We start from the raw sequence: 27352 nt of genomic DNA, 5'->3' as shown, positions 1-27352 counted from the left end.
AAGAGAGGAGATTACCCTCCATGAGGGGATATAAAAGAGATGCACATCAGCAGCAGGGAGAGAGCAGGAAGCAGCCACTCTCCAGTGCTGATAATTACCACAGGGAGGAAGGGAAAAGGCAAATAACCCTTGGCTTGAAGAGCAGCCATGTGACACGATGGCTTTGAAACATTAACTTCTTGTTACCAATCGTTTGGTAGCCAATTAAACAGCACTGTCTGATGGATCTGACCTGAGGAGCACTATTTCTGCCTCCATTGGAGGCTGAGGAATGAAGCACCACGTCTGAACCCTTTGCCAACCTGTGCTGCCCTCTGAAGGTGAGCACATGCTGGTTCAGCATTGGAAATGACCACACCTTGCTTTATTCCTCCAAAGGCATTTCAGAGGACCATTAGGATAAAAATATGAATCTAATTAATTACCCCCTTAATTTATGCAACAGGCAAGTTCCAACCAAACAACAACAAAGTGAATTGTGTTAAAAAGAAAAGCATGCAAATGTACATAAATAAAGCTTGTTGAAATACTTGCTTGTCTTTAGAGCAACATTTTGCCCATTCAGAAACTACTTATTTAAGGTAGGAGAACATAGAAATGTTTAAAGAATAGGAGTGAAACCCTCTGACAATACACAGTCATGCAAAAGGTTCCATTTCTGGAACATTTCAATTACATCAGGATCTTTGGCTTCACTCCTACATCATGCAGAACTTCGTATGAAGGGAGTCTCACAAAAAAATTCACCTCCAATACAAATCACAAAGTTTTGGAGGCAGTATATCCAAAACTTTTGATCAAGGCCAAGGGGCAGCAATCTGTCTTGAGAATTAAGAGCAATAAGCAGAATAAAGTTGGCTTCTGGACTTGGCACTGCATTCTCAGCCCACAGACCTCCTGGCTTGTGAACATTGCTCTGAATGAGCTCCAGACACGTGGCTGTGGCAATCCCTCTGATCTAAACCCCACACAGCACAAATACCTCTGCTGTCAAGACATACTCACCTGTAACTGATGTGGTCCAGACAGCTGACCTGCAGGTGGCTGGGTCATATCACAGCTGGAGAGAGGTGCAAAGAGCTCAGTATCACTCCAGTGGTCATTTTCATGACTATTCTGCTTACAAAATGAATGAAACTTGCTCTGGAAAGAAGGGATAATAAAATTAAAGGGAGATCAAACTTTGAAAACCACACTGCTGTCATAGGACTATTTAAACAAATGCATAGACAGTATTTGTAACAGCTTTATTGGTTCAATAACTGTCATACAAAATTGGTCTCTGAAAGATCGTAACAGCAAAAATTACTCTGTAATTATATTTTGTACAGTACTTTAGCTGAGGGGGTACAATTTACTATTTTTCTGGAAAATAATGTTCTCAAAATCTGAACTAAACACTGATTTTAAAAAGCAGCACAGCAATATTTCTTGTCTCACAGCAAGAGCCAGCAACACAAGTCTCTTGTTTTTTCCTTAATTTCATTTAAACCAGTGACAGCACTATATAGGATAAAGCTTATTTTTGCATTTCTACACTGCCTAACTGTAATCCTTTGTAAAATACCTTCTGAACAACAGCAATAAAAGCAGAAGGATAAAAAAGAATCTGGAAGGCTTGGTGGCTTAATCCTTTCAACCAGGGTAACAGGCAGCTGACACTGTAAGGGGAATTTTGATCCCAGTGGAAATGTATGAGTCATAAAATCAAAACCCATTCTGAGCACAGCAGTCATGTTTTTCGTTCCTTGAAGAAGTCTGTTCCTTTCAACTCTTCTGGCAGATAGTCCTGCTGCACAGGTTCCTTGTACATGGGGTTGTATTTGTAGCCTTTTCCATAGCCCAAGTTCTTCATGAGCCTTGTTGGGGCATTTCTCAGGTGCAGGGGAACAGGGGGCAGTGGTCCTGTGTGCATCCTCAGGCATTCCTTGACATTGCCATATGCCCTGTACACCTCTATAGACTTTGGGGCTCTGGCAAAGTACACTACACACTGTGCTAGAATCACCTGCAAACAAGCAGAGGGAAATGTTAAATGACTTCTTTTAAGCTCTTTGGGAAAAGGCCTGCTATTCAGGTTGGTTGTACAGCATGGCAGGGATTGTTTTTAAACTGACCTCTGCCTGCTACTATAATATGAATACTTAAAACAATATGAATTATTTAACAATACCATAGCTCCATGGTTTTCACTACTAGAAAATAATAGCCACTTTATCTATCATAAAAAACCAAAAAAATTATATATGTTCATGCATCACATTTTAACAATAAATATGCAGTGACTTCTTTTTAAACTACAGCATCTATTTTAAGAACTACAATGTTCTCTTGTCAAAGAAGGGACATGCAGAATGAACAAGTAACTAAGTCTGCCCTGTCCTTGCAATCTGCTTCTTTTTATAGTTGCAGATAGGTTTTACAGATTGCAGAATTTCAAATCAGTGAATTAATGAAGCATTTACCTCACACTCAGGCATTCCAATGAAGTGACAGCCTTGATAAGCAGCAACTGCTTGTGTTAAAGCCAGAGGATCTGCCAGTCCTACAGAAAGGAATCAGATAAAAGCAGGTTGAAGTCAATTTACTTCACTCAATGTCTTTTTTTAAAAAAAACTCTTATTTCCCTTTCCTGTAAGGTATCCATGCACATTTCAGAGCTGCTTTCTCAAATATTGGAATTCCTGGTACAATACCAAATCATACATAAGATACACTCCCTCCATCTACAAGCTTTCCTCCATCCACAAAAAAAAAAAAAGAAAAAAGGAAAAAAAAGAAAAAAGAAAAAGGAAAAAAGAAGTCTAAGCTGTGTGTACGATTTAGACTGAATCTACTGCCACACAGTGGTAGCCTGAGCAGTAGTTGACCACAAATGATTATCCTACCTTTTGAAGTTAAAAAAGAAATGGGTAAATATACAGACATAGCTTTAAAGGTCTCCTAACTCTTCACCTATCACATATGTGCTAAAAGTGTTCCTGGATCTGCTACTTTGGATAAGTAAATAAAGATGCCTTATAGCTATCAAACCTAAGGAATGCAGGTCAGGGTAGGTATTCATGTGCCAGAACTTATTAGAAAACTTATCAGACAATCAGACATCCCTGAAATACACACTCTCTGTGGCACAAGCTTACCGGTGATCTACAATCAGCAGGGCTTAAAAGAATCCATATTAATACACACCAACCCTGACCTCAAAAACATTTGTCTTTCCTGAAATAGGTAATCATCACAATGACACCTCATGTAGGTCTCTGCCTCCATATACAAAGTTTTTATGCCATGTGCAGCATTTCAGTATTTTGTACCTATTCTGCATATTTTGCATTTATTTTTCAGAAGCCAACTTTTAGAAACCAGAGAAGCCTGGCAGATCTTCATTCAACATGATTTTCCCATGTGAAATACTGCAAATACTGACCTATATCTTCACTTGCAAACCTCACCAGCCTCCTTGCCACATAGAGTGGATCCTCACCGCCCTCAAGCATTCGAGCAAGCCAGTAAAGGGAAGCATTTTCATCAGAGCCTCTCATAGACTTGTGCAGGGCAGAGATGCAGTTGTAATGTTCTTCTCCTGTTCATGGATGGGGGAGAAGCAATACACAAAGCTGTTAGGAGGAAATTAACTCAAATGCATTTAAGGGAACAGAATATATTTTACTAGATTACATCTGTAAACATAAGCTGCTTTCTCAAGCTCTTTTTAGGGATATGTGGTTACAGCATTCATTATTGTTTTCAGGGCCTTCATAGTTTCCCATGTGAATCATTCCCTAACTACATAAGCAAATCAGAGCAACTACTGATGAAAAGGAAGTTGTTTTTTGTTTTTTTTAATATTGCTAGGCAAACAATTTGGGTTTTGTAAGCTAACTGCCTTCCCTTCAAAAGAAAAAAAAAAAAAAAAAAAGATAACCCCAGATTTCTTAAGCAGTTAGGAAGAAAACTCTACATAAATAGTTTGTAATTGCCAAAAAGTACAAGCACATACAAATAACTGATCATTGCTTTTGGACACACACAGAGCTCTGAGAAGACAACACAAGAATCAGAGAAATCCAGAGATACAAGATAGCACTGGATACAGTAATACAGTAGTGATATTTTAGAAAACAACATTTCATATAATCTAAAACTTGAAAATGAAGTGCGCAGTAAAACACGAGTTTGATGTGCTGTATAGGGGTGAGAAAAAAGGAAATGCCATGGATATACAATGATGGAACATCATACAATTTAGAAAAAACAGAATTGCAGTGCACAACCCTGCCAAACCCCTAAGAAATGCTGAGTTCAAGTGTGTGGACACTTGCCCTATTGCAACACTTGAAATGCCAGGCTTCTAAGTAAAAAGTGGGAAGACTGAAAGAAATAAAAGGAATTTTTTTTTAAAATATTTAAGCTTAATTTATGATTAGATTTGGACTCCAAGGAGAAACAGAGCTATTCCACAGATCTTCTAGGGCTACACTTAAAAATAGGGAGTCAGTATTACAAACACTGAATGAGACCCTTCCTGCTTACAGTTTTCCTCTGTTCAACTGGTTTTGATTCTTATGCATGTCTTTTAATCAAACTTGTAAGAGTCTTTTGCTGCAATATTGTTAAACTTTCCATGTTATCTGCCTTTTTTATTTTTTCAAGTGCCTGGCATTCCTTGGCTCACAGCTAAGTATGTGTTTTAAAGGCAACTAGCTGCATGCACAGCCATCTGTTAATATTCCTCTTCTTCCTAAGGCTAAAAGGATTTACAGCCTGGCCAAATCAGAACACACCAGTGACTTGTAGGCCCTGAAAAATAAAAGGGCTGCCTGAGTGAGTTAGGGAAGCAAAATCACCACGCTGCTGTAGTTGTTTCTTTTGTAGCCAGCAAGACCTCAACTCCCAGGTCCATTGCCCCCATCTCTGCTCCTGCTGGAGTGTGATTCTGTGGGGAATTCAACAGGCTGCTGGTGAGCACAGGCAGTCAGACAGCTATTTTTGCTAGGACTCCACACAAAGAGCCCTGGTATGCAGCCCTCACTGGAGCCAACACAAACAGCACGTCCGTGCTCCACCAAAACACTTGAGTCAGGAGCAGTAACCCCGAGCAGCTGAACTCGCATCATCCTCTTGCAAGAGGCGTCTCTTGGTCTCTTAAAAGTAAGGAAGATGGCCTTTAAATATCTCCAGAGGTTGCACTCATCCAGAGTTTTCTGCTGGAGGCTTTTATGTGCTGTTTGGGCTACTGTAAAGTGTCATATGTGAGGATATCAGCTGGAGAGGCAGAAAGAATCCAGCAGATAGGTTTGGTCTAGATATATAAACCTGCAGGGAACTTCAGACTTCAGGCTGAGAAGGGAATTAGTTTTTGCTTTTTATTTCCTTCCTTACAAAGTTCGTGTTGGTGACAGAGCTACAATGACAATACTTCAGTATAGTCATGTTGCACTATCAATTAAAGACAAAATACAGTGATGTGCATTGGAGAGACATCTTTCATTTCTAAAATGTCTAAAATTACATTTCTAAACTGTCTAAAAATACAGTTTATAGATAGCCTGAGATACCAAACGCAGCTTAAAGAAACCTAGAACTTTTAGTAGACCTTTATTTATTAGCCTTCTCATGCTGGTTAGCTAACATATAGGTTTGGGCCTTATCAATTCAGTTGAGAGACAGACACATACCAGTTTATCTATCTCTGCTGTATCTCAGATGCCTCTTGAAATCAAAACTATGAAGAATTTTCTGAATCAAAATAAATTTTCTCTGTGCAGTTTCCACAAAGGCAAATACCTTTTGAAACAAGATACTGCACAAGAGGCTTTGTGGAAGAGAGGGCTTTTCTAGTGTCTGACATATACAGATATATGAATCTTGTTGACGTATGCCCACAGATTGCTTTATGTGCTCATGAGGAGTTTTCATGCTAGTTTAAGATGCTGATTTAACTCAGGTCATATTGGTAGAAGATATGGGAAAAAGCCTTGTTCACTGACCATAATTAATATTTGAGCTTCTTAAACAATTTCTATTCACAAAGCAGTGGGCAAAACTAAAATTAGTCCCCACCTCAAATTATATTCTATCTTAGGCAAAGGTAAACATCAAACTGCTCACTGATAAAGGAAAGAAGAAAGCCCTAGAAGTAAGAGTAGACCAACAGCATGGATGAGAAGACTTCTCATTCTGATCCAGCAGAAAAAAAACTGAGCTGGAAAAAACCATTATGGTGAGAGTGTGGTGATTTAACATCAGTTGGGAATCCAACTCCAAATAAGCCCCTCCCCTACCCTAGCAATGATGTGCATGGTATGGAATAGCAACTTATTCCTGTCCACATGGCTCTAAGCTCTGCCCTGATAGCAAACCCAGGAGAGTGAGATGCCTTCTCTTTTCTCCTCCTGAGAAGGTAAAGGAAAAACTGTGCTCCAGACTGCAGAATAAATTAACTTCAGCATAACACATTCCCAGTCTTTACCATACATGAAGTTATGTCACCACACAGGCAGTGAAATTATGTTTATCTTATTAAATCAGTGCTAGCAGAGTGATACAAACTGTAAAAGGAAGGGGCAACAGTACAACTCTATTTAAAAGATCTAGTCACTGCCCATCTGCTGGTAAACTTCAATGAATTTGGTAGCTAGATCATTTTTCTAAAAGGATCAAAATTTTAACAACTGCAATTAAAAGCTAAAATATGACTAACAGTTTTTGTTTCCTCTCCAACTGCAAGGGCTTCAGGCAGCTGCTGGCAGTGGAATTTGATTAAAGTTGTTTCTTTGTCCTTCCAGCTAAAATGCATAAACTATCTGCACAAAGACCTTTTCTTTACATGTCTGCACATAGATTAGAACAACAGCCTAACAACTGCATTATGAATGATTTCTTTCCTAGATTACTTGATGAAAATACAGAAGAGAATGCTGAATTACACGTATTTGGCAAATTCTGCAGAAGGTTAACAAAAAGGAATGTAAAATAAAAAGTCCATATTTACACTTTGAACACTAATAAACTATTTTGTGTTTTCTACATGAACATGCAACACATGTATGTTGTTGCTATCATGATTAGATCCTCCACTTTAAAAGACTGAAGCATTTTATTTTAGAGGACTGTAGATCCCATCACCACAGCTGTGATTCAAAATGTGTTAGCTAAAACGTGCTACCAAAAAAATATAAAATTTATGCAGTAGCCACCATCTGAAAGTCCTTTGTATTTAGGACAGACAGCTACCTCTACTATGGATAAAAGTGGTAAACCTGCAGTCAACAGTCAGTGGTCAACATAGACCATTCCACAGAAGAAATTCTGAAAAGACATGTACTTGGGCAACCTGCTACTGTGACAATACCTGTGTCAGGCTTTCTGGCATTTATACAACCCAGAAAAACAGTCTTCACTGCTTTCACCATCCTGAAAATCTGTAACCAAAAACCCCACAATAAACCACAACAAAGATTACTGAAACAGAGAAGAGCCTGACACACTCTACCCAGACTTGATGCAAGCCTCAGGAAGAGGCACTCTGTGCCATCTCTACCAGAGCAAGAAGGTGACACAGCCAAGAGTTCTGTGTGACACCGGCCACAAGGCGACAGCAAACACACAAGGGACCCTACACTGTGCAAGAGACTCATACCAGCGAACCAGTCAGATTTTCCACTTCCTTCTAATCATGACCTCTTCCTGCCACAGACCCCATAAAATGTTTCTTCTCCCTCCCCCTGCCAGCCCTCGTCTTCTCAGCTGCCATTAGATCAGTATCTGCCCAGCTGCCTTTCTCCTGACAGTGAGTCATCATTATTTCTTTGTAGCAAGAAGGCTGCAAGCGGGCATATGTTATAACCAGCCTCAAGAAAGCTCTCATCACAGATTTTGAACAGTGGCAGTTAATGCAGATATCAGAAACAGACGCCCAAAAAAAAAAAAAAAAAAAAAAAAAAAAAAAAAAAAAAAAAGAAAAAAAAAAAAAAAAAAAAAAAAAAGAAAAAAAAAAGAAAAAAAAAAAAAAAAAATTAGTTCTCCAAATACTGCTTGGCATAATCATTTCATACTATTCTGCACAGTCAATCAAGTGTTGCTGAAGAACCAGCATATTCATTCAAGGGGATTCACCTAATCTGACACTCACTGATCTTTAACCCTCTAACATAAAATGGTTTAGTGGCCAACTACTGTGATGCCTAAGATTGCCAAGTCACAAATTTAGCAAGAGTGGTTATCACTCTAGGAAGTATTAAGTGCAATGCAATTTATGTGGCCTGCCCTAAGCAGGCTACAGGATTCATTACCTTAAAAAGCAACTCTAAAAATAAAGCAAACTGCTCAGGTTTTCACATAACATATTGCTGTGGATGTGAGCACTTCCAAGACTTTCAAAGGAGTAAAAGTGCAATGGAAGATATCCAACCTCCCTCATAGACCTTAAATAACAAATAATTTCACCATGCAACTAACTGTTCTCAGGACAGCAAATGGGTCTTTCAGCTAATCTACACTTCCTGCTTGAGAAGGAATTTCAAGCTGAACTGCACTGTAGAGGAAAAGTAACTTTTGGGACAAACTTCAGTACAACCACTGTTTCAGTAGAGCAGCTGGTACAAAAAAGGGAGAAGAAAGAGAAATTAGAGAAGCTATCACATTTGGAGAACATTGCATCTCAGAAACTGCATCTGTTACTCACCTGCTCGGTCATACAGGATGTGAGACCGCTGGAGCCCCTCCTTTACGTGCTCTTCTGTTACCAGAATGCCATGTGCAGCACCACCTTTGGCAGAGGTGTTCAAAGGAGCGCTCCTTCCTGCTGCTACTCTGGCCTGAACTGCCAGCTGGAGTCCGTTCAGCCCAGTCCTGGCATCCCCATCGCAAAGATAGGCAAGTGTGTTCAGAGCTTTCTCCTCTATGCACACCGGGAATCTGCAACAGAATAACCACACACCCTTAGCCCCCATCACACTCCTCTCCCTGCCTGTTGTGCTGGAGATGATGTTTCTTTACAAAGTTTCTTGATGCACAGCTGGGTTTAAGATCTGTCTTAACTTGTCCTGCAGAACTAGGCGCCCACCCTCTTCCTCCTGCTCCAGTGCCTGCTAAATACAATTGTGCATGAAAAATGTAGGGCAGGAGCTCTCGTCTATTTAACTCCCTTATTTTTCCTCACCTCAATAAATTCAACAAAAATAGGGTCAGGTTTTCACCACAGTCCAATTCTGATACAGCCAGCTGAACTTTACAAAGTTTTACTCCATCAGCATTTCACTGGGAGCACTTCAAATTCCTTGGTGGAAGAATAGTGAAAAGGCAGCAAGCTATCCAAATGCAGGTGGGAGAATATAGTGAGTTATAAAGTCATTAGCATAACGTTTTGAACTACTAACAACAGCAAGAGGTGCTATCAGTTGTTCTTTAGAAAACAACAATTGGAAAGATTGTTTACAATGTAAAACACATGCATCCTACTTTTTTGGTATTACAACTTAGTCACTGGGGTACAAAAAAAAAATCTTACTAGAATGAAGCTGCATCCCAATACATGTCCATCACTCTTCTTGCCATCTACTGCTCTAAGTGTGCCAGAACTATACAAACATGAAAAAGGCCAAATTCTGGTGAAATCACAATCTAAATTAACAAGTCACTGAGATTAGCTCAGTTGATTGGAGCATGGTGTTGATAACATCAAGGGTTTGGTCCCTGTATGGGCCATTCACTTAAGAGTTGGACTTGATGATCCTTGTGGGTCCCTTCCAGCTCAGAATATTCAGTGATTCTATGAAGATGGGAAATGCAGCAGCAGGATCTCCTGAGATCTTCTAATGAGTCCATGAAAAATCTGTGAGAATAACAAAGTCCACAAGCTTTGTCTCCAGGTTTTCATCTGCTAGGCTGCAGTCCTCACTGTTGGGACACATCCAAACCAGTTCACCTCTGCATGTTTCCCAGGCACCCTGTTGGGGGAATTAACGCTCAAACCTCAGTTATGTAGAAAAGGTAACATCTAAGGCGTTGCCAGGTAGAGGGCGTAACTGATCTGATTTGGAGACAGCAGCTAATGGAATTAAAACATGACATTAAGGGCCCTAACTGAGCCACTTCTAGTAGCTGCACTGTAAATCAAGAGTGACAGGTATCAGTAAGGATTAGCACATAGGGCTTGGTGTGAGAGGCCATTTCTTATGAAGCTCTTGTGTGTCAAATAATTAAGGATTCACAACAGCCCTGCACTTCATTTACCAAAAGATGTGTTACTATTACTTCCAGTGGTGTAGAAAAAGGCAGCATCAGGATTCACTGACAGATGTGTCCACTGATTTTCTTTACTTGCCATCTCGTCCTCCTTGCAAACCCACTTTGCACTTGTCACACAAAAGAAAAAATCTGCAGGTTCTGGAAAAATTTTAGCAGTTAATATTTGAGTCTTTCATGGCCACACATAAAAAGGAAGAATTAGTAGAGCTGCAATCTTAATCTACGACTGCAAGTGAAAGCTGACAAATGTCTTCTAGGGGCAAATCCCATGCTGCAGAGAGTAGACATCACATCCTGGCAAAATAGATGCATCACATGCATCTCATCATGACTTTTTTCCATCTCCTTATTTCTCATGTATTTGATGAATCTAATAAAAGATATTAACACACACAGAGTGGCACTTTTGCCAGGGTGTTTCAAACACCATCATTGAACAAGGAAGCAGAACAATGCATCTGCACAGAGAGGTAGTCAATTATCTCAAGCATCAAATTCCTTGAAAATCAGGAAGCAACATTCATCCCTCAGCACTACAGATCTTTCATAAGCATTAAATTAAAAAAGCCAGCAAGGAAAGCAAAAGCTCTTTTTAAAAAAACAGCAGGCACCACACACAGACATCCTGCTGCTAAGACCTCCTTCAACAGAAACAACTTCAAATATACAACATGATGAGCAAACACTTCTCACACACCAGCAGGGCATACTTGAGAGAGGGTTTCACCTTCAAGGACTAAGCTCTTTGCCTGCTGCTTGCAAAGAAACACATCCTGTGCTTGAGGCCTCCTCACACGATACCACAGCTGCAGACTCCAAGACTCCAAGAAAGGGGAAGCATTGAGAGCACTAAAAGGCAGGTACTACCTTGGAAGAAGCTAAGTGCAGTCTTTTCCAAAAAAAGTTGAGGCCTCAGAGCACTTTTCCAATTTATCTGCTAATTTAAAGCTGGGTTGTATTCCTGTCTCTTGTTTCACTATAGGACTCTAGCTGCCCTGTTGACTCAACGTAAGCAATTTATATAACAGAAAGTGAAACAAATATACACAAGAAAGTATTGAATATTAGTCCCGATGTTTCCGGGTGTGGGGTGCCTGGCTTCTTCTGACCCTTGCTGCTGGACCAAAGGCGGCAGCTGTGGTGTTTTCACCCCAGAGATACCTTTGGCCGGCTGGAGGCTGCAGCTGGGCACTCGGAACAAATCCAGGCAAAACAGGAACTCAGTTTACCGCTGGTGGAAAAGGTTCAAGCGGCAGTGAAAAGAAGCGGGTTCTATTGTAGAGTTTTACTGCATCATGGTAGACCTCTGAATGTGGTAACAGCTCACTGACAGACCACTGCTGCATGGTCTCGTGTCCTTTTAAGCCCCGGGGACAGGGGGAGGGGAGGGACATGTGAGGGCCAACCAGGTGTGAGGAGGGGAAGGGTCAAGGGATACAGACACTAGGACAGGCCAATGAGCCCAGACCAGAGGAGCATCTGCCAACCACACGATGCCCTTGCTGGAATGTTAAGACTGATGGACAGCTCTTAGGCAGGAGGGCAAAAGCGGGAGAGGGAAAGGTGGCACACCTGAGGGGGTTGGGATAGGTGAAACAGGAAATCGCACTGCAACAAGAAAGTATGAAAAAGCTGGTTACAAGCAATGGCCTTGTTCATTTCCATGCTAAAATTCAGTTGTAACCTAAGGGTAATGGCAATTCCAATCCAAATAATGCATTATGTATTGGCTGATCCAGTCCATGCCTAAAATAGCATGACATGCAGGATGTGATACAGAACAAGAATAAATGGAGAAAACTTCCACATACAAACTGTTTGCACAGCACATTGATGAGAATCACTGATTAGAAATAACACAATGCTTTCTTGTTGCATAATCTCAGCTCCATACACATTCGGTATTTCAAAATAAAAAATGTTATACTCAGAATAACTGAATTGAGATTTTTTTTCTGAGCAATTAGGACCTTAAATTCCATTTTCTGATGATTTAACTTCACTAGGCAGGAGTCTAATTTCAAAATCAGGATGGCAATTATTTCAATACCTTGGCTTCCAAAAACCACTGTTGTGTTTTAAATTTTTAAGCCCATCCTGTCTTCAGCTCAAGTGCCCTACTCCCTCCAGTTTTTCCAACCTCTGCATCCATCAGAATCACAAGGCAGAATAACTGCCATGCTTTCTGACTTCTTTCCAAGCTCCTGATACGCTTGCAGATGGGCAATCCCATATTTTATTCAACTTCCAAAATTAACACCTAACGCCCACTGGATGCCAAGGGTCAATATTGGTACCTTGTAACCAATGATACGGAGACCAAAACATAAACAAGCCAAAAGGGACGTGCTGGGATCCTTCACTCACTGGGCTGAAGGTGATATACTAGCTCAAGGAATGGAAAACTACCACTACAGGATAATAAATCCTTTTCCAGGTCCTCTTTATCGCCATTCCCTTGAGACAGTTTGTGCCAAGAACCAACATGAAATGTCTGATGAACAAACCATTAAACCTACACAGCACCACTGCACTTGAGCCAATGACAAGAGAGCATAAGCAGAATCAGAGAGTAAATATAAGGAATCCCAAGCAACTAGAATCTGTGTGATCAAAGATTAAAAAAATTACTGAGCAAAACATGAGATAAAGCACTCACTGCTTCTTTCCCGTACAAATCAGTACTTTCTTACTTTCTCAGCGCAATTATTCTCACTATGTTCACTCCTTGGCAGATTACAACACTTTTACAGGCAAACAGTTCTTCAACTGAACTACTGCAGCGTGATATGCACTGCTCACTGCCTTACAGCACTGTCTCCCAGTATTGCCTCTCACCTCAGCAACTCATTTCCTGCAAGGAAATTGAATGGATATTCCAACTAAGGAATAACTTTCAAGAAAGTATTGAACACCGAAGATCCAAAGGAATTCCACCGTCAGTGCTGTGATTTACGAACCAGTGAATTCAAAACACGCCAGAACTTTGTAATACAGCCAGTAGCAAGCTGAACTGCATGATGTCTGGGCTTGCCAACAGGAACCTGGGGTTCCTTCCATTTCCCTCAGCTGTGTGCCTTCTGTGCTATCTAGCTTCAGACACATTAATCAACCATCCAGTTTACTGTCTGACTTCAATTAGAGATACCATTCTGAGGGCAGCACTTGAATGGCAAAAATAAAAAGCCACGAGAAGAATATGGTTTCTTCCACCTGACACAGTACAAGTGTAATGTACCAGTGCACACCTGGAACAGCTGGTGCTGCTACTGACACTGCTACATAAACTGCAGAAAGCACAAGCAGTGGCAGCAATAAAAAACATCTTTAACATTGACTTCTTACTTTCCTTCATCATGAGTATGTTTCTTCCTTTCTCATTTCTTCATCTTCAGTATACTGAAGACTATACTTCAGTACAGTCTTCAGATTGTAAAGACTTCAGTAAAGTACAGTCTTCAGATTTACTCAAGACTTCAGAGGCACAGTTTGATGGCAGTAATGCTGATGCAAATATAACAAAAAGCACATATTATCCTAAATAAATCCAGTAATTAACATAAAAACTGTCAAAGAACCTTTGTGAGCCATGCTGACACAACAGAAAGATATCCAAGAAGTAAAACTCACTGCTAGTTGCTCTAGCTTTAGAGCAAGAAAAGGCCACAGTGGAGTGAAAGAGAATCCAGGTGATCTAACCTTATCAGAAACCTGCACCAATGGTGGAAGCAAGATAAGAAAAATCCAGAAAGAAAATCTAGGGAAACAGTTTTGGGTAGAGCACACTTTCCTTGTGGAGCGCAGATGATGAAATCCATTGAATCACTTGGGGACGGCTGCATCTTTGCCAAGCACAGAAGATGCTTGTAAAGACTAAGGAAGATTCACCCTCACCTTATTCCTCAAGGTAATAGGAGAGACCACAAAGAATCGTCCTCTCCTTCAAAATCTCCTAGGTAAGTCATCCTGTCAGACAACTGATGTGATACTAAAACCATCTGATTAACTGAGGCCAAGTAGCACATGCAGTACTTCATACTACACTGCTGTGGCTTGGAAAGGGAGACTAACATGGGAAATGAAACCCAAAATTCAATGTACACATCTCTTGTGCCTTCCTGCTAGATCTCTGAAGCATTTTCAAAGTGGGTTGACCCCACGGTTTGGGGACGCGCTGCCTTACAGCTCCTTTTCTCAGTCTGGTATAAAGGCGAGCACCATTATCAACCAAATAAATTGTAATTGGTGATTTCCATTTATTCTTCAGGACAGCATGAACAGTTACCTGCCTGCATCTAATGACAGTCCTGTTCCATAGAGGAAAGGGTGTAAAAAGCTGAGACAGCTGCTCCTGCAGAGCAGTGGAGAGGAAATGAAGAAGCAGAAATGGTACAGACACTGAAGCAAGAAGCAGGAATCAATGAGAAATCCAAACCAGAACCATGGGAGGGTGAATGGCTTATAAAAATCTGAACTTATCAGCAACAGAGTGTAGGAATTGTAGCTCAGTACCAGATTGCATAATGAAAGGTAAGAAAGACACAACTGCAACAAAACCTCCTCAATTCAAACCCCCATTTTTATTTTTAAAGGCTCGGCTCCCATGACTGCCTTGGAGTGTGGCCCTCTCTCCCCAGGGAGAGATTTCTGAAACTGTTAGTCTGATGTCTGCCTGCCAGACTTCTTTCAGTTTGATGAAGCACCGTGCTGTTTAAATCATCCATTGCTATTGGAAGGTTAGACATGGAGAGTCTAGCGAAATCCAAACCCAAACAACTGCAGCTGAAACTATGCCTTGTACTTTAATCCTGTATAGAAAGGAAAGCCTCTGAACCCCAGTCAGGGTGTAGCCACAACCACAGCTGTGCCACTACATTAATGCTGACATGCAGTACTGCCTTCTCTTCTAAAATTCACATTACTACAACACATAAAAGCTACAAATGAGTAAATCATGAGGCAGGTAACCTAAAAATAAAAAAGGAATACCTTTCCTTACCTGTCCTGACCTCAGCATTCAGGTTGGCAATTCTTTGTGCTTATATTCTGTGACAAAGTTCAAGTGGATTCCCTCTCATTTATTTCATACAGTCTGTCAATCACCACTATGCCAACGCACTGTAAATTACCAGGAGTGCAGCCAAGAACCAACACGAAGGAAGTGTAATAGCTTGCACGTGAGTACCACAGTACCACGCATTACTCTTATTTGCCAGCCTCTTGTTTCAGAAGGCAGATAACATCTCTTGTAGACAAATCTGGATATTCTTTTTCTAAAACTTTCTAAAGTGTTTAATATGAATCTATCTGTCTGGACATCAAGGAGCAGAGAAAAACAAAGTCTGTCTTAAAACAATCTATTAATGTCTCACAGCAACAGTCTCCTCTCGTCATTGGATATCCTAAAACACAGCACAGGACTTATCCTACAACCAAAGAACAGAAGCAGCATCATCCTCCCTGATCTCATTAAAAACATATTCTCGGAAAACAACAAACTTCTGACAGGCATTTCCAAATTAAGAGGGGATAGCCCATCCAGCACTTAACGGTAACATGATGCTTTTACAATCAGTAGCGAGAAGTAACACACATTAAGACATGACAAAGACCCAGATACAGGCTTCCACAGCAAATCCTCAGCAGCACAACAGATTTAAATATCCTGAGAGGGTGAGTCAGGAGTTACGGATCCAAGTATAAAATTCTGTCCTAATCCAGACGGTGAGATTATGTTTTGGATGGAGAGAGCCAATGCTTTGAATTCTCTCTCTCCTGTCACCCCCGCCCCTGCCATATGCTGCCACTTCTTTTCTTTACTATCAGAAGTGGCTAGGGTTTCTCTTCCCACCCCCAACTGCTTCATTCTCTCCCTGGCAGGCAGTCAGCTCCTCGGGTTGTGCACGTTAACACCCCGCAGCCCATAAAGTACTCACTCCGAGCTCTTGCTGCTGCTGCCAGTTGCAGGGGTGCCGTGCTGGTCGCCCTGGCCCAAAACCTGGAGCCCTAAGAATCTGACAGCCCTCATCAGAATTGCCTCCATCGCTTCAGCCGAGAGCTTCTCCAGGACGATCACCCGGCACCGGCTCAGGAGAGCGGCGTTGACTTGGAAGGAAGGGTTTTCTGTGGTCGCTCCTATCAGGGTCACCGTCCCACACTCGACGTGAGGAAGGAAAGTGTCCTGAGCATGGGAGGGAAGCAGAAAAAGCTGATCTCGATCAATGACAACCTGAAACACCCCATGTGAGTAGGCTACCTTTTTTTTTGCATCTTGTGAGACTTTGGGTTCCCTGTTGATATGACAAATAACCACATTGACAAGGCAGTTAATGTGCACAGATATGGAAATAATAAATGACTCCACTGAAAATGATCCTGCCAGCTGAAAAGAAATACGGTAAAGAAATCTGCAAATTTTGGGTTTGTGTGACTTTGGTTTATTGCATGGCAACACAAGAAATCATGAAATTGCCTTATCAAGGATAACAAATAGTGACGCTACTCCTAAATACGCTTTGAATCAACCTTTAGGGCTACAATTCCCTGCTTAATTCTGTACGCAGTAAACTACAGGAAGATTACAGAACAGTTCAATTTAAAAACTGTAACCTGTAGTACAGAATTCAAGCTTTCCATGGCACAACTGAAAAGAACCTTATACCTAGGAAAGAAAAAAGAAAAAAACCCCAAGTGATGGCTGCAGTGTTATCCTGAAGTACCATGCCATGACTTATTTTTTTCTTACACAGAAGAGAGGACAACATTAAAATACCCACCTTTGGCACATTCACACTCCAGACCTTTGTAAAGGTAATACAGAATGCTACCCCCCAGATGGAGTCTAAAATGAAGATGTGTGCAGCAAACACTACTAACATGACTTTGCAAAAAATAAAATTTCATAAAAGTATCATATAAAGACTGGCATATATATATAACTCAGTCTTTTATTTAAATCCTTGAATCACAATAATTAAATGTTGGTTGGAAGTCAGCTAAGGAATTTAATTTTTATGTTTCTGCCAAATTCATCTACTACAAGTATTAACATTGAAATCAAAAGCCCAGAGGAAGGTATCACCTTAAGGCAAAGTGGGAGATTTTACAGAAGTGCTGACAAAGGCTCTTTTAAAAAAGCAGTGTAGTACAATACCTGCTGAGATTTATTGAAACGATGGATCTCATCAATAAAGAGGATAGTTTTTCTCTTGAAGAGTCTTTTTTCATTCTGGGCTTGGCTGATGACATCTCGAACATCATTTGTCTTGGCACTTGTGGCTGACAGTGTAACAAACCTCATGCCATTCTTTTTGCTGCTGTTGGCTATGATGTGTGCCAGTGTAGTCTGAAACAGCAATAGGAGAAAGCTTTGTAAAATCATTTCAGACACAGAAAGTACCAATTTAAAGGAAATATGTAAAGAACAAAGCTATATATTTTGGACATAGGGACAGTGTTGACAGTTTACAGTTAACATTTAGCTTTTAGCTCACGTTATTCTAGGGCACAGAAAACTTAAAAACTTCCTGCTAGAGGTAGCTGCCAATTCCTCTGCTGCATTTCCAATGCCTGCACTTTTCCATACCAGACCCACTGAGCCTCAGTACTGAAAAGGACAGCACTGACAGCTGTCTCCTTTGTCACGGAAGAACCCTCTGCCAAATACATTTCTGTCACAGAAGACGGGCTGACTGCAATTCCCTTTGCAGTTATTTTGTAGAGCATGTTAATGGATAAAGAGCTGGACTACCCCAAGACACCTGCCTAAGAGCTTACAGTGCAACTGCATGTGAGAAATAAAAAGCTACAATGTTATTAACTAAACCCTTACATATTTCAAATACATATAAAAATGAAATTAATCAGACTGCAATTTCTACAAAAGCATGAGAACATTAGCATTAGAAATTGACATGTGTACTTCAAAAACTGTAACTCTTAAATCTAAATAGTTAACAGTAATCAAATGCTGACCCAGAGAAGCAAAAGGTAGCTGACTGAACAAACTGGCTGTTTTTAGTAAGCAGCTATGTTGTTTTTCTGTCCTTATGAACAACCCCTTCAAATTCAAATTTATTTATAATTTCATTTAGCCTACCAAAGTACAGATACAACCTCCACCAACCTCCTGGGTAGATTGATTACACCAGAACATATCACAGACATGGTTTTGAGACTTTCCTTCACAACCTTAGTTAACACAGGTGTATGCACCAAAGAGAGTGTATCTCTATTTGAAAGTACTGCTAGAGAAAACAGGTGATTCTTCCATCAAGCTCACTGTTCTATTAGAGAAGGATCCAAAGGAGACCGAAGACAGGAGAGTCTCAGCAGATGAGGACAGGGACAGGGGCCAACAAAACCACCTCAGAAGATATTCTAAGTGCTGAGGTTAAAGCAGCAGGTGGTGTCAACCTGATCCTCTTGCAGGGAGGCTGCAGAAACAAGCACCTACCACTTGGCTACCAACAGTGTTGCAGTACCCTGCTCTGTCCATTTAATGGATTTCCTTGTCCCTGAAACCGCAACCAGCCCAAGTTAGAAAATGGGAGGCTAAGGAGAAGGATATATTGTTATTTATTCTTGCTTCAGTTTTAATAAGGGCTTCCTGATTGCCTTCAGAAGCAGTGTCATTTCAGGTCCTGACACAAGACTCGCATCCCATGTCAGATCCTTCCTCGCTTCCTGGAGCTCAATCCACCAGCCCATCCCCAAGCTGCATCATTGCAGAAGACAAGACTGGAAAAACACTTGGAAAGTGTTTGCAGCAAAGCCTACAGATATTAGCAAGATCTGAGAAAATAAACAAACAAGCAAATTCCACCCCCACCCCATCAAAACCAAAAGAAAAATATCTTTGAAACTGAGTTATCAAATTAAAACCAAAATTCATGTTTCCTTACAAAAGGGCCTTGAATCAGGATGTAACTTCAGAGGATATATCCATGCCTTAAAAATCTCTGAAAGCACACAAAGATCCAATACATCAAATCTGAGGATGAAAAAAGACAATGTAGCTTTTCCTTCTCTAAAAGTGGCAGTGGTGAGAGGACAAAGAAAAAAAAATAAAGCAGCTCTTCTTCTTGTAGCTTCACCTGGACTGGTAGCTCACATTGTACCCTGGCTGTCACTCAGAGAGTTTTGTTATTTACAAAAAAAGCAGTAAAGACTTTGTTTTATACACATGCACAGGAGTCCACAATTTTACCCTAATTTAGGGGAAAAAAATCAAAGAGATTTGTTTGAAAGTTACTGTTAGACCAAGAATCTACTTGAAATCTGCTGCACGAATCTCAGCCAGCAGATACCTTTCTCCCTCTGCCAACTTGTGGGTCATCAAAGGTTGCAATAAGAATAACATACATTGCCTTTCAAATGCAATGCTTGACAAGGACAGGCATGTTCACAACCTCTTCCTTCTGTTCTGCACAATCAATCATTCAGCAAGTCAAACTGCCTATCACACAGATATAAAACTTTCCCTGATCCTCTGAAAGACTTCCCATGAGTTCAGGATTTTTATGCTGCTTTTTGTCCTGCCATCTCAAGCAAAAGTCAGTAACAAGCTACAGTTTTCTCCCTCTTTGTTACTCCAGGTTACAACCTAAAGGAACCCAAAACCTAGTAGAGAATTCATGTAAGCAAAGTAGCTTAAGTATGAAGGCACTAGCACAAAACACCTATAACTCATATGCTAATTTCCTAGTTTTCCCCCATGGGCAATGTATTTAAGGGACAAGAAGAAACTTAGAAATCTGATATGGAATAAGGCAGAAGAAAATACACTGATTATCCTTCATAATCTAAAATAAATTTTGATGTTTGATTCTTACACTGGAAAACAAATCTTTTAAAATAGTGACACTGATGTTGCAATTTACTGTGAGTACCCCTGAATCAGAACCTGCATAACAGGCACAAAAGGAAAATTCAAACAAGTTGGTAATGTGCTCCTTTTATTATACAGGTGTTTCTTATTTAGTTCATGTTTTTTTCTTTATGGGCAGGAGCAGGAATATTGTTTCCCACAAATTAAGAATAGGAGTGATCCAGTGATCCTGCAAACTGACCTTTTGCTAACTTCACTAAAAATAACACCTTACAAGGAGCTGACAGCTCCTTGCCCTTTCTAGAAACCAGTCTTAGTTCTCTTCTACTATGATGCCAAACTATTCAAACTCCTACCTATTATCTCAACTTTTATGCTGAATATTGTGAGACTTTACTGACCTACTTGTTTAGACAAGCTAAAGCAGTGACATCATAAAAAGCTGTTCTGAAACAAAAACATATTCACCAAGAAACTTCCGAACCATTATTCACCAATGAATAACACTTAACTTCAGCCCATGGTCATTTATTTCCAGACCCATTGCACACAGAACAAACACTTAACTACTGAAACTCTCCTTCACCATCCTGTACCTATTGCTTTGTGTCAGCCCAAATGAGAATATCCTTTCCCAGCGGCTGAAACTGTCTCAGATTTACAAACAGCCAGCAACCAACCAACCAACCAAAAAAAAACCCCAAACAAGCAAGCTGACTCACAGCAACTATGCTACTCATTTTTCTAGGCTTTGATACAAGTTACGGATGAAACAAAAGCAACCCACAAAGCATGCTTGGCTCCACACACCTCCCACTGTCAGAGCAGAAAAGTCCATCAGATTTGCTGTTTGGTAAGCTGGGTGTTTGTGCTAGGAGACAAGAATTTACTGTACACCCAGAAGTTTCCCTGACTGGGCAACACACTTTAGGTATGACCTGTTTCCCTCTTCTCTGCACTGCCAGTAGTCAAAGCTCTCTCACATCCACGGCTGGAAGAAACAGTTAAAAGCCCGTACAAGTTAAGCCAGTCTTATTGATGCTGATCTTCAATGCTACCTGCTCACAAGTAAGATGATCTTATTGATTTTTGCAGTTCTGCACCAGGCTATTAAACTATGCTCTCCAAATTAGCTCACCAAAGTTCCTTACAAGAATGAAGAGTGGTACTGCCAAACTCACTTCAGGAAGTGGAATTGGAAAAACCTGGGAAGGGATTAGAACACAGGATTAGACCATATAAAGAATACTGTGAAACCTAAGGTCCTACACAGTTCTCCCAGGAAGTCTGGAAGGCTGTAGGCTCTGCCAGGCCACGTTTAGGTGACCAAAGCAGATCTGGCACAGACTGGCACAAGTGCAGCACAGCATGGATTATTCCTGTGCAGGAATAATCTAGCTGGCATGTAGGTTTCCCCAACAAGTAACTTTGCTGGCTTGTTCCAGAGCAAATCACAATGTAAACTATGTTTGTGGCAGGGATGACAAGAGACTTATAAGCCTAGTGCAAAACACAACAGGCTAGTTACACCTACAGACTTGTAGGGTCTAAGCTATGTTATCAGAGTGCTGAACTAGCATCCTGATTTTCTTTGCTGCTGTTTGACCATGACTTTGCAGCTATTTTTTGTTCTTCCTTTATTCTGACCAGGATTTCCAAATCTTTGTTTACATGGTGTTGCCATCAATGGTGTCCCCTCACCTTCAACCCTCCCTTTGCTGGCAGCAGGGCCACACTGTGGCTGCCAAGCAATCATGAAAGGCCGTGCTCTGTTTCACTGCCTTGAGGGAGACACCAACAGCATCCTTGGATGCCACACAGGGCAGCAGCTCTCTGGGATGTAGCTCTGTGGATGTTCTCTGTGCCACAGTGCGTCACAGGAGATAAGCCAGGCCGTGTCTAAAGGAAATTGGCAGCACAGAAGGTGAACATGGCCTGGGGACACTGTCTATAGAGATAAACACAATCAAAAGTAGCAGCAGTTGGTGTTTATATAAGGGCAGATGCTATTCTTACCCATCTTGTTTGGTTCCTCAAACCCCAAATAGCCCACTGAGATACTACTGGAGGAGTAAGTGTCACTGAACAAGAGACACAGTATGTGCTTTACAGCACTTCCAGAATCCAATCCCAACCAAGCATAAACAGATGCAAGGTCATTGCATAATGTTTGTTGAAATGGAGCTGTATCTCCATTTGCTCTATTCTGAATTGTGTACTTGAATTCCAACTGCTGTATGGATACAATGGTATTTTCTCTTCCAGCGTTCTCTTCCTAGAGAGCCACCCCAAGTTATTCCTGATTTAGATTGACATAAGCAAAACCAAGCACACTGCTCCCTGCAAAGGAAGTGTTGCAAACACAGGTAACTGCAAAGACTAACCCATTTTCCAGAGCTGTCCTGGACTTTCAGTTTACACTATTGTAAAAGACATGACGCATTTTTAGTTTAAAATTTCATGGTAATCAATCGAAAGAACTCATTAGTTCAAATTGTTCAAATCAGGTCCCAAGCTGTATGAGTAACAGAAGATAAAATACACTCAAGCAATCAAACAGCCCATTAGGTAACCACTTGAATCAGCAAAATAGGAAGCACTGAGAAGTGATGATAAATACGTGGGCACCAAAACAGGTGTTGGACTTTCTGTCTGTGTTTCAATAGGTCATTTATTGAATGCAAAGAAAGAAAAAAAAATACAGGGAGTCCTAGAAATAAAATGTAATGTCAGAGAAGATCTGATAGAAACTTCAAAGACCACTTACTGGGGTTTTTAATGTTTTGCACTTATACCCACATTGCATATTTTATCTTATTATTGGAGTGCACACATGAACCTCAAAAAATCATGCATGAACACTCTTTGTCTTATCTTCTGTAAGGAGTGGGTTCATGCCACTTGCTACCTATTTTTTTCTTGTTACACAGCAGCCATAAGAGGGAATGTTTACTGTACTTAAATACGGAATGTTCAGGTTTATAAGGCTTAAACTTCATCTGTGGCAGCAAAATTATTCGGTGCTCAAGTTACGCTGTGTCCCCCCGCTAACTCTTTACTAAAATTGGTGCCCCAATGGCAGACATGCAAAAATCTAAATCCCTGTATTAAGGTGCCATAAATTACAGCACAGCTTACTCACATTACACTCAGATTTATACAGGCCTTTAAAAATTTGCATAGTCAGTATGAACAAGCTAACTGTTCCTAAGTTAATAACCACGGCATCTCTTTGAAGCACTGTTTCTTCTGGCCTGAGTCTGATCAGTTTCTTAAAAGAAGAAAACTGGCTCTTGTGTTCAACACTTTAGAGTGACAAAAGGGCAAACAAAAAGTCAAAGTCTTTTCATCAGAGCACCTTGGCTTCCTACATAATTAGGATGACAGATTCAAGGTACAAAGATCATGTTCCCTTAAAGTAAGAGGACTCAGTACAGATGGAAACTCAAAGGAAAAGAGGATCGCAACAGAAATACCCCAATTTTGTCTTTTCAATTCTGAGGATGTTTCCTTCAATATTCAAGTGAAGCTGAGGCCAAAATCGACTTGGGCAGAGCAGTTACATAGCACACATGTTTTTACTCTAGCACCTAGCTTTATTGCTGTCATGATAAAGATTCTCCAAAAATACTCTTGACCTACAATAAGAAATATTACATCTATAGCACTTTAACAAGCAAGATTATTTTCTTCTTGCTTAGAAAAAGTTTGTTGAACTACAATTTTTCATAAACATCCAGATTGAAAAATAATACATAAATTGATTTGAAATTTGGCCCTGATGATTTACTGCATGTTCAGTTATTTTTTTTTACTTAGTCCTGCTCTACCCTTTTCAAAAGTATCAGTTACCATGGCATTTGGCTGTAGAAATGGAAGAAGGCATAGATGGGCTGCAACAACCAGATTCCATGGGTAGCAAGAGCCTGTAGAGGTTTAAGAAATGTATGACCACCTTACACAGCACTTCTGAATTTAGACCAACATATCTAATTATGCTGCTATTTTAGCTCTTTGATGGGCAGAGCTTAGCATATGGCCTTGTTACTGCTGAAAAGCACTGTACTTAATGGAAGCAGCTTTTGCTGATCAGTCCAACCAGGTTCTGAGGCAGTGAGCTTAACTCTCCTCTACAGGATCTTTCATGTTTTCAAGCCCAATATTGCTTTTTCATGGAATGTCTTCTTAGACACATTATATACATACAACTCAAACAGTAAGTGAGTGGGATAGGCAGGCAAGAACAGATCTCCTTTTCATCTTCAGGTCGACTACTTTGCTTGCATGTTAAATCTGTCAGGAGAGGAATTTTACAAGGACATATCCAAAAAAAGAACAGAACTTTTAGCTATTTAACTCAAACAGACATTATGATTTATGGGGAAGAAGGCCTGAGATAAAACTCTACGCTAGCACCATCCTAGAAATATTGATAAATGTGGGTGAAGGGGCAAAATTCAACTTTTTGCAGAAGAAATTTCTGGTTCAGCCAATAATGGGTGTTTCATCAGGAGCCAGCTGAAAGCAGATAGACTCAAAACTCTGCTGAGAAGGAATAACCTAGAAAGCAGAAGAGTCACCCAATAATATTTTTACTTAGTGAGTAAAAATGTAACAGAAGAGTTGTGGAACTGTTCTTTGAAGGGTCAAAAGGCACAGAAATGATGCAAGTCAGACAACTGACGAACAACAGAATTTAAACTCTGTGAAAAGCAAGCTTACTAAATACAATTATGCATAAAGCAGATGGGTGAGGACAATGCGCCGTATAAAAGGAGAACGAAAGCTATGACATCACAGGCATAAAACAGATCACCCTTTACTTAAAGACACTTTCAGTACCACAGAAGGTTCCTAAAGGAGACCTGGAACACAACTGTTAAGCTGTCATAAGCTCATGAAAAAGCACTTCCATGGTCAAAGCCAGGTGCATTCATCAGATCACAACTCAAAGGCCACTGAAGCCAGTGCCAGTTTGCAGAGGCTGTTCTGCAGCCTTTGCTTTGCTACCACTGTACTTGTACAGCTTTTTTTTCCTGAGCAAAGAGGGCTTCAAGAAAGAGCCAGCACATGCTGTTGACAGAGATAACAAGAAACAAAAGGCAGGAGACCATGAAAAATATAGAAGCAAGCCCCTGAATGTGTTATTCAGAAAGAAGAATTCCTATTTATTGAAGAACTGAATTCCACTTCTCTCTCTGGCCATCTTACTTCAGTCAATCCACCTCTCCTTTAATAAGTTTTCAGAAACAGCCCTTCTTCACCCCATCTATTCTGAGCTCTTACTTTCTGCTATTACTTTGTTATTTTAAAGGAAGTGGCAATTATTGAAGTTCACTAGTTGGTTCTTTTGAGGTGTATGTTATCTAGCCTAAGAAACCTGCTGCATCATTGCTAATGGTATTCATCTCATTCTAACACCTGCTCCTTATTTACTGTGATTGACTAGCATTATTATTCAAACATCACATAGCAAGTGCTTGCTTTTTTTTTCAATTAAGTACGTTGACAAGAGCAAGCTGCTGCTCTGTCCTTCTCTGCTAAGCATTAATTGCTTCCCCTATCCCAGATTTCTCAAACACACTCTCACACAACCAACACACCATATTATAGACATATATAATACATGAAACTTAATGTTGTGAACACATTAGAGTGACAGACAAAACTGTATTTTGTTTGCCCTGCCACACAACAAATCTGAAATACATGGAAGTACAGGACAAAATTAAGGCGAGATCGTAAACACTGCTCAATCACACCTGAGGCATTCCTTTGGTCCTTCCCTCACAACAACTGTGAATCCCTTCACTGCTGTGCCAGACGGTCTCTGGGGATTCATGATGGCCCCTGGTATGCTAAAGGAGGCAGAACATGAAGATGCAGTGGTCAGATCCTGCAAAGACCCACCAGCCTAAAAGTGGTTGAAGGTGGATGAGTGCATAGCCAGAAGTTATCTGCCTTCCACACCAGTGCTGCCTTCTCTTAGGGGCAAGAATTCATAGGCTAAAACAAATCTAGTACTCACAAACTGTGCTGTATTAACCTGCTGGTTTCCTAAACGTATTTAGAGATTCTGTGTTCCGGCTGTTTTTTAGCTTCTCAGCCATTAATTAAACCACGGCTTATGTTGTAGGTATGGACTTTGGAGTTACGAGATCTGAATTATCTGAAAGCAAGAGAGGCCTTGTGTAACCAAAGAGCAAATTGCATGGAGCGGGGCTGATGAGGGCGGACCAATTCTATTTTATTCACGAGGCAGGTTGTGTTTTTTTGTAATCTTAAGTGAAAACTAATGGACATCAGCCAACATAAGGAATCTACAGAAGAAACCAAGAAGACAGAAGAGCGAAGAAAAGGGAGAGTCCGAAAATGAGCATGTCTTAGGTACAGCGGCCTCAAGAGCCACGTAAAGCAGCAGCGGCCCGACCCCGCACGCTGCGAGGGGGCCGCCCGCACTCACCTTCCCGCAGCCCGGCGGCCCCCAGAGGATGAGCGAGGGGATTTCGTGGGACTCCAGCAGGGACCGCAGCAGGGTCTCTGCCCCCAGCACCCGCTCCTGCCCCACGTAGTCCCCCAGCGTGTCCGGCCGCAGCCGCTCGGCCAGGGGCTTCCCCTCCAGCTTCTGCGCCAGGCTCTCCCCGCACAGCGCGGCCGCGCATCCATGGCCCGCCGGCACGGCGGCCTCGTCCCGCCCCGCGCCGCTCTTCCCGCCGCCGCGGCCCTTGTGGAAGAGGGAGAAGACGGGGGACGCGGCGGGCGGGCGGGCCTCCTCCGGCTGCCCCTCGGCCTGGCTGCCCGGCGGGGCGGCGGCGAGGCGCGGCCGCTTGCTGGGGGGCTCGGCCTCGGCGCCTCCGGCCTGCAGGCAGCGGTCCAGGTGCGCGTTGATGTCGGCGCCCGGCAGCTCCCGCAGGCACACGGGGCACTGCACCACCCGCTCCTCCTCGGCCCCCTCCGTCGGCTCCATGGGCTCCCGCGGCCCGGGCAGGAAGCGGAGCCGCCCGCAGCCCTTCGGGAGCTGTAGTCCGCCCGGGCCTGCTCCCCGCCCCAGCAGCCGGGCTTTGCTGCTCCTCGGCTGCTGGGCAACATCGCCGAGCTCTCTGGACTTGGGATCCACCTGGTTTCTCATTGAAGTATGTGAAAACGTCATTCTCTGTGAAAAAAAAAAAATCAATAAATTACTAATTTTTTAAAAATTAGATTCAAACCCGAACTCTTGTATTCCGCAGAATGTAGGGCAGGTTGTATTTCAAAGATGGGCACAGTAAGCTG

At 41.5% G+C, this 27352-nt stretch overlaps 1 protein-coding gene across 1 annotated transcript; it reads right to left on the bottom strand.

The window, feature by feature from the left end:
• Positions 1 to 1228: 1228 nt before the first annotated feature.
• Positions 1229 to 27113, bottom strand: WRNIP1 (WRN helicase interacting protein 1). The gene is made up of 7 exons (XM_036378575.2): positions 26544 to 27113; positions 17405 to 17596; positions 16188 to 16432; positions 8687 to 8919; positions 3428 to 3583; positions 2466 to 2545; positions 1229 to 2008 (listed from the first exon to the last, which is right to left on the bottom strand). Exons 1-7 carry the CDS (start codon positions 27045 to 27047, stop codon positions 1733 to 1735), a joined length of 1686 nt encoding a protein of 561 aa, XP_036234468.1. The 5' UTR covers positions 27048 to 27113; the 3' UTR covers positions 1229 to 1732.
• Positions 27114 to 27352: the final 239 nt, after the last annotated feature.

The sequence above is a fragment of the Molothrus ater genome, chromosome 1 (assembly GCF_012460135.2).
Source record: "Molothrus ater isolate BHLD 08-10-18 breed brown headed cowbird chromosome 1, BPBGC_Mater_1.1, whole genome shotgun sequence".
Taxonomy (NCBI): Eukaryota; Metazoa; Chordata; class Aves; order Passeriformes; family Icteridae; genus Molothrus; species Molothrus ater.
Note: the sequence above shows the minus strand (reverse complement) of the source record. Positions and strands in the feature narration are given on the sequence as shown.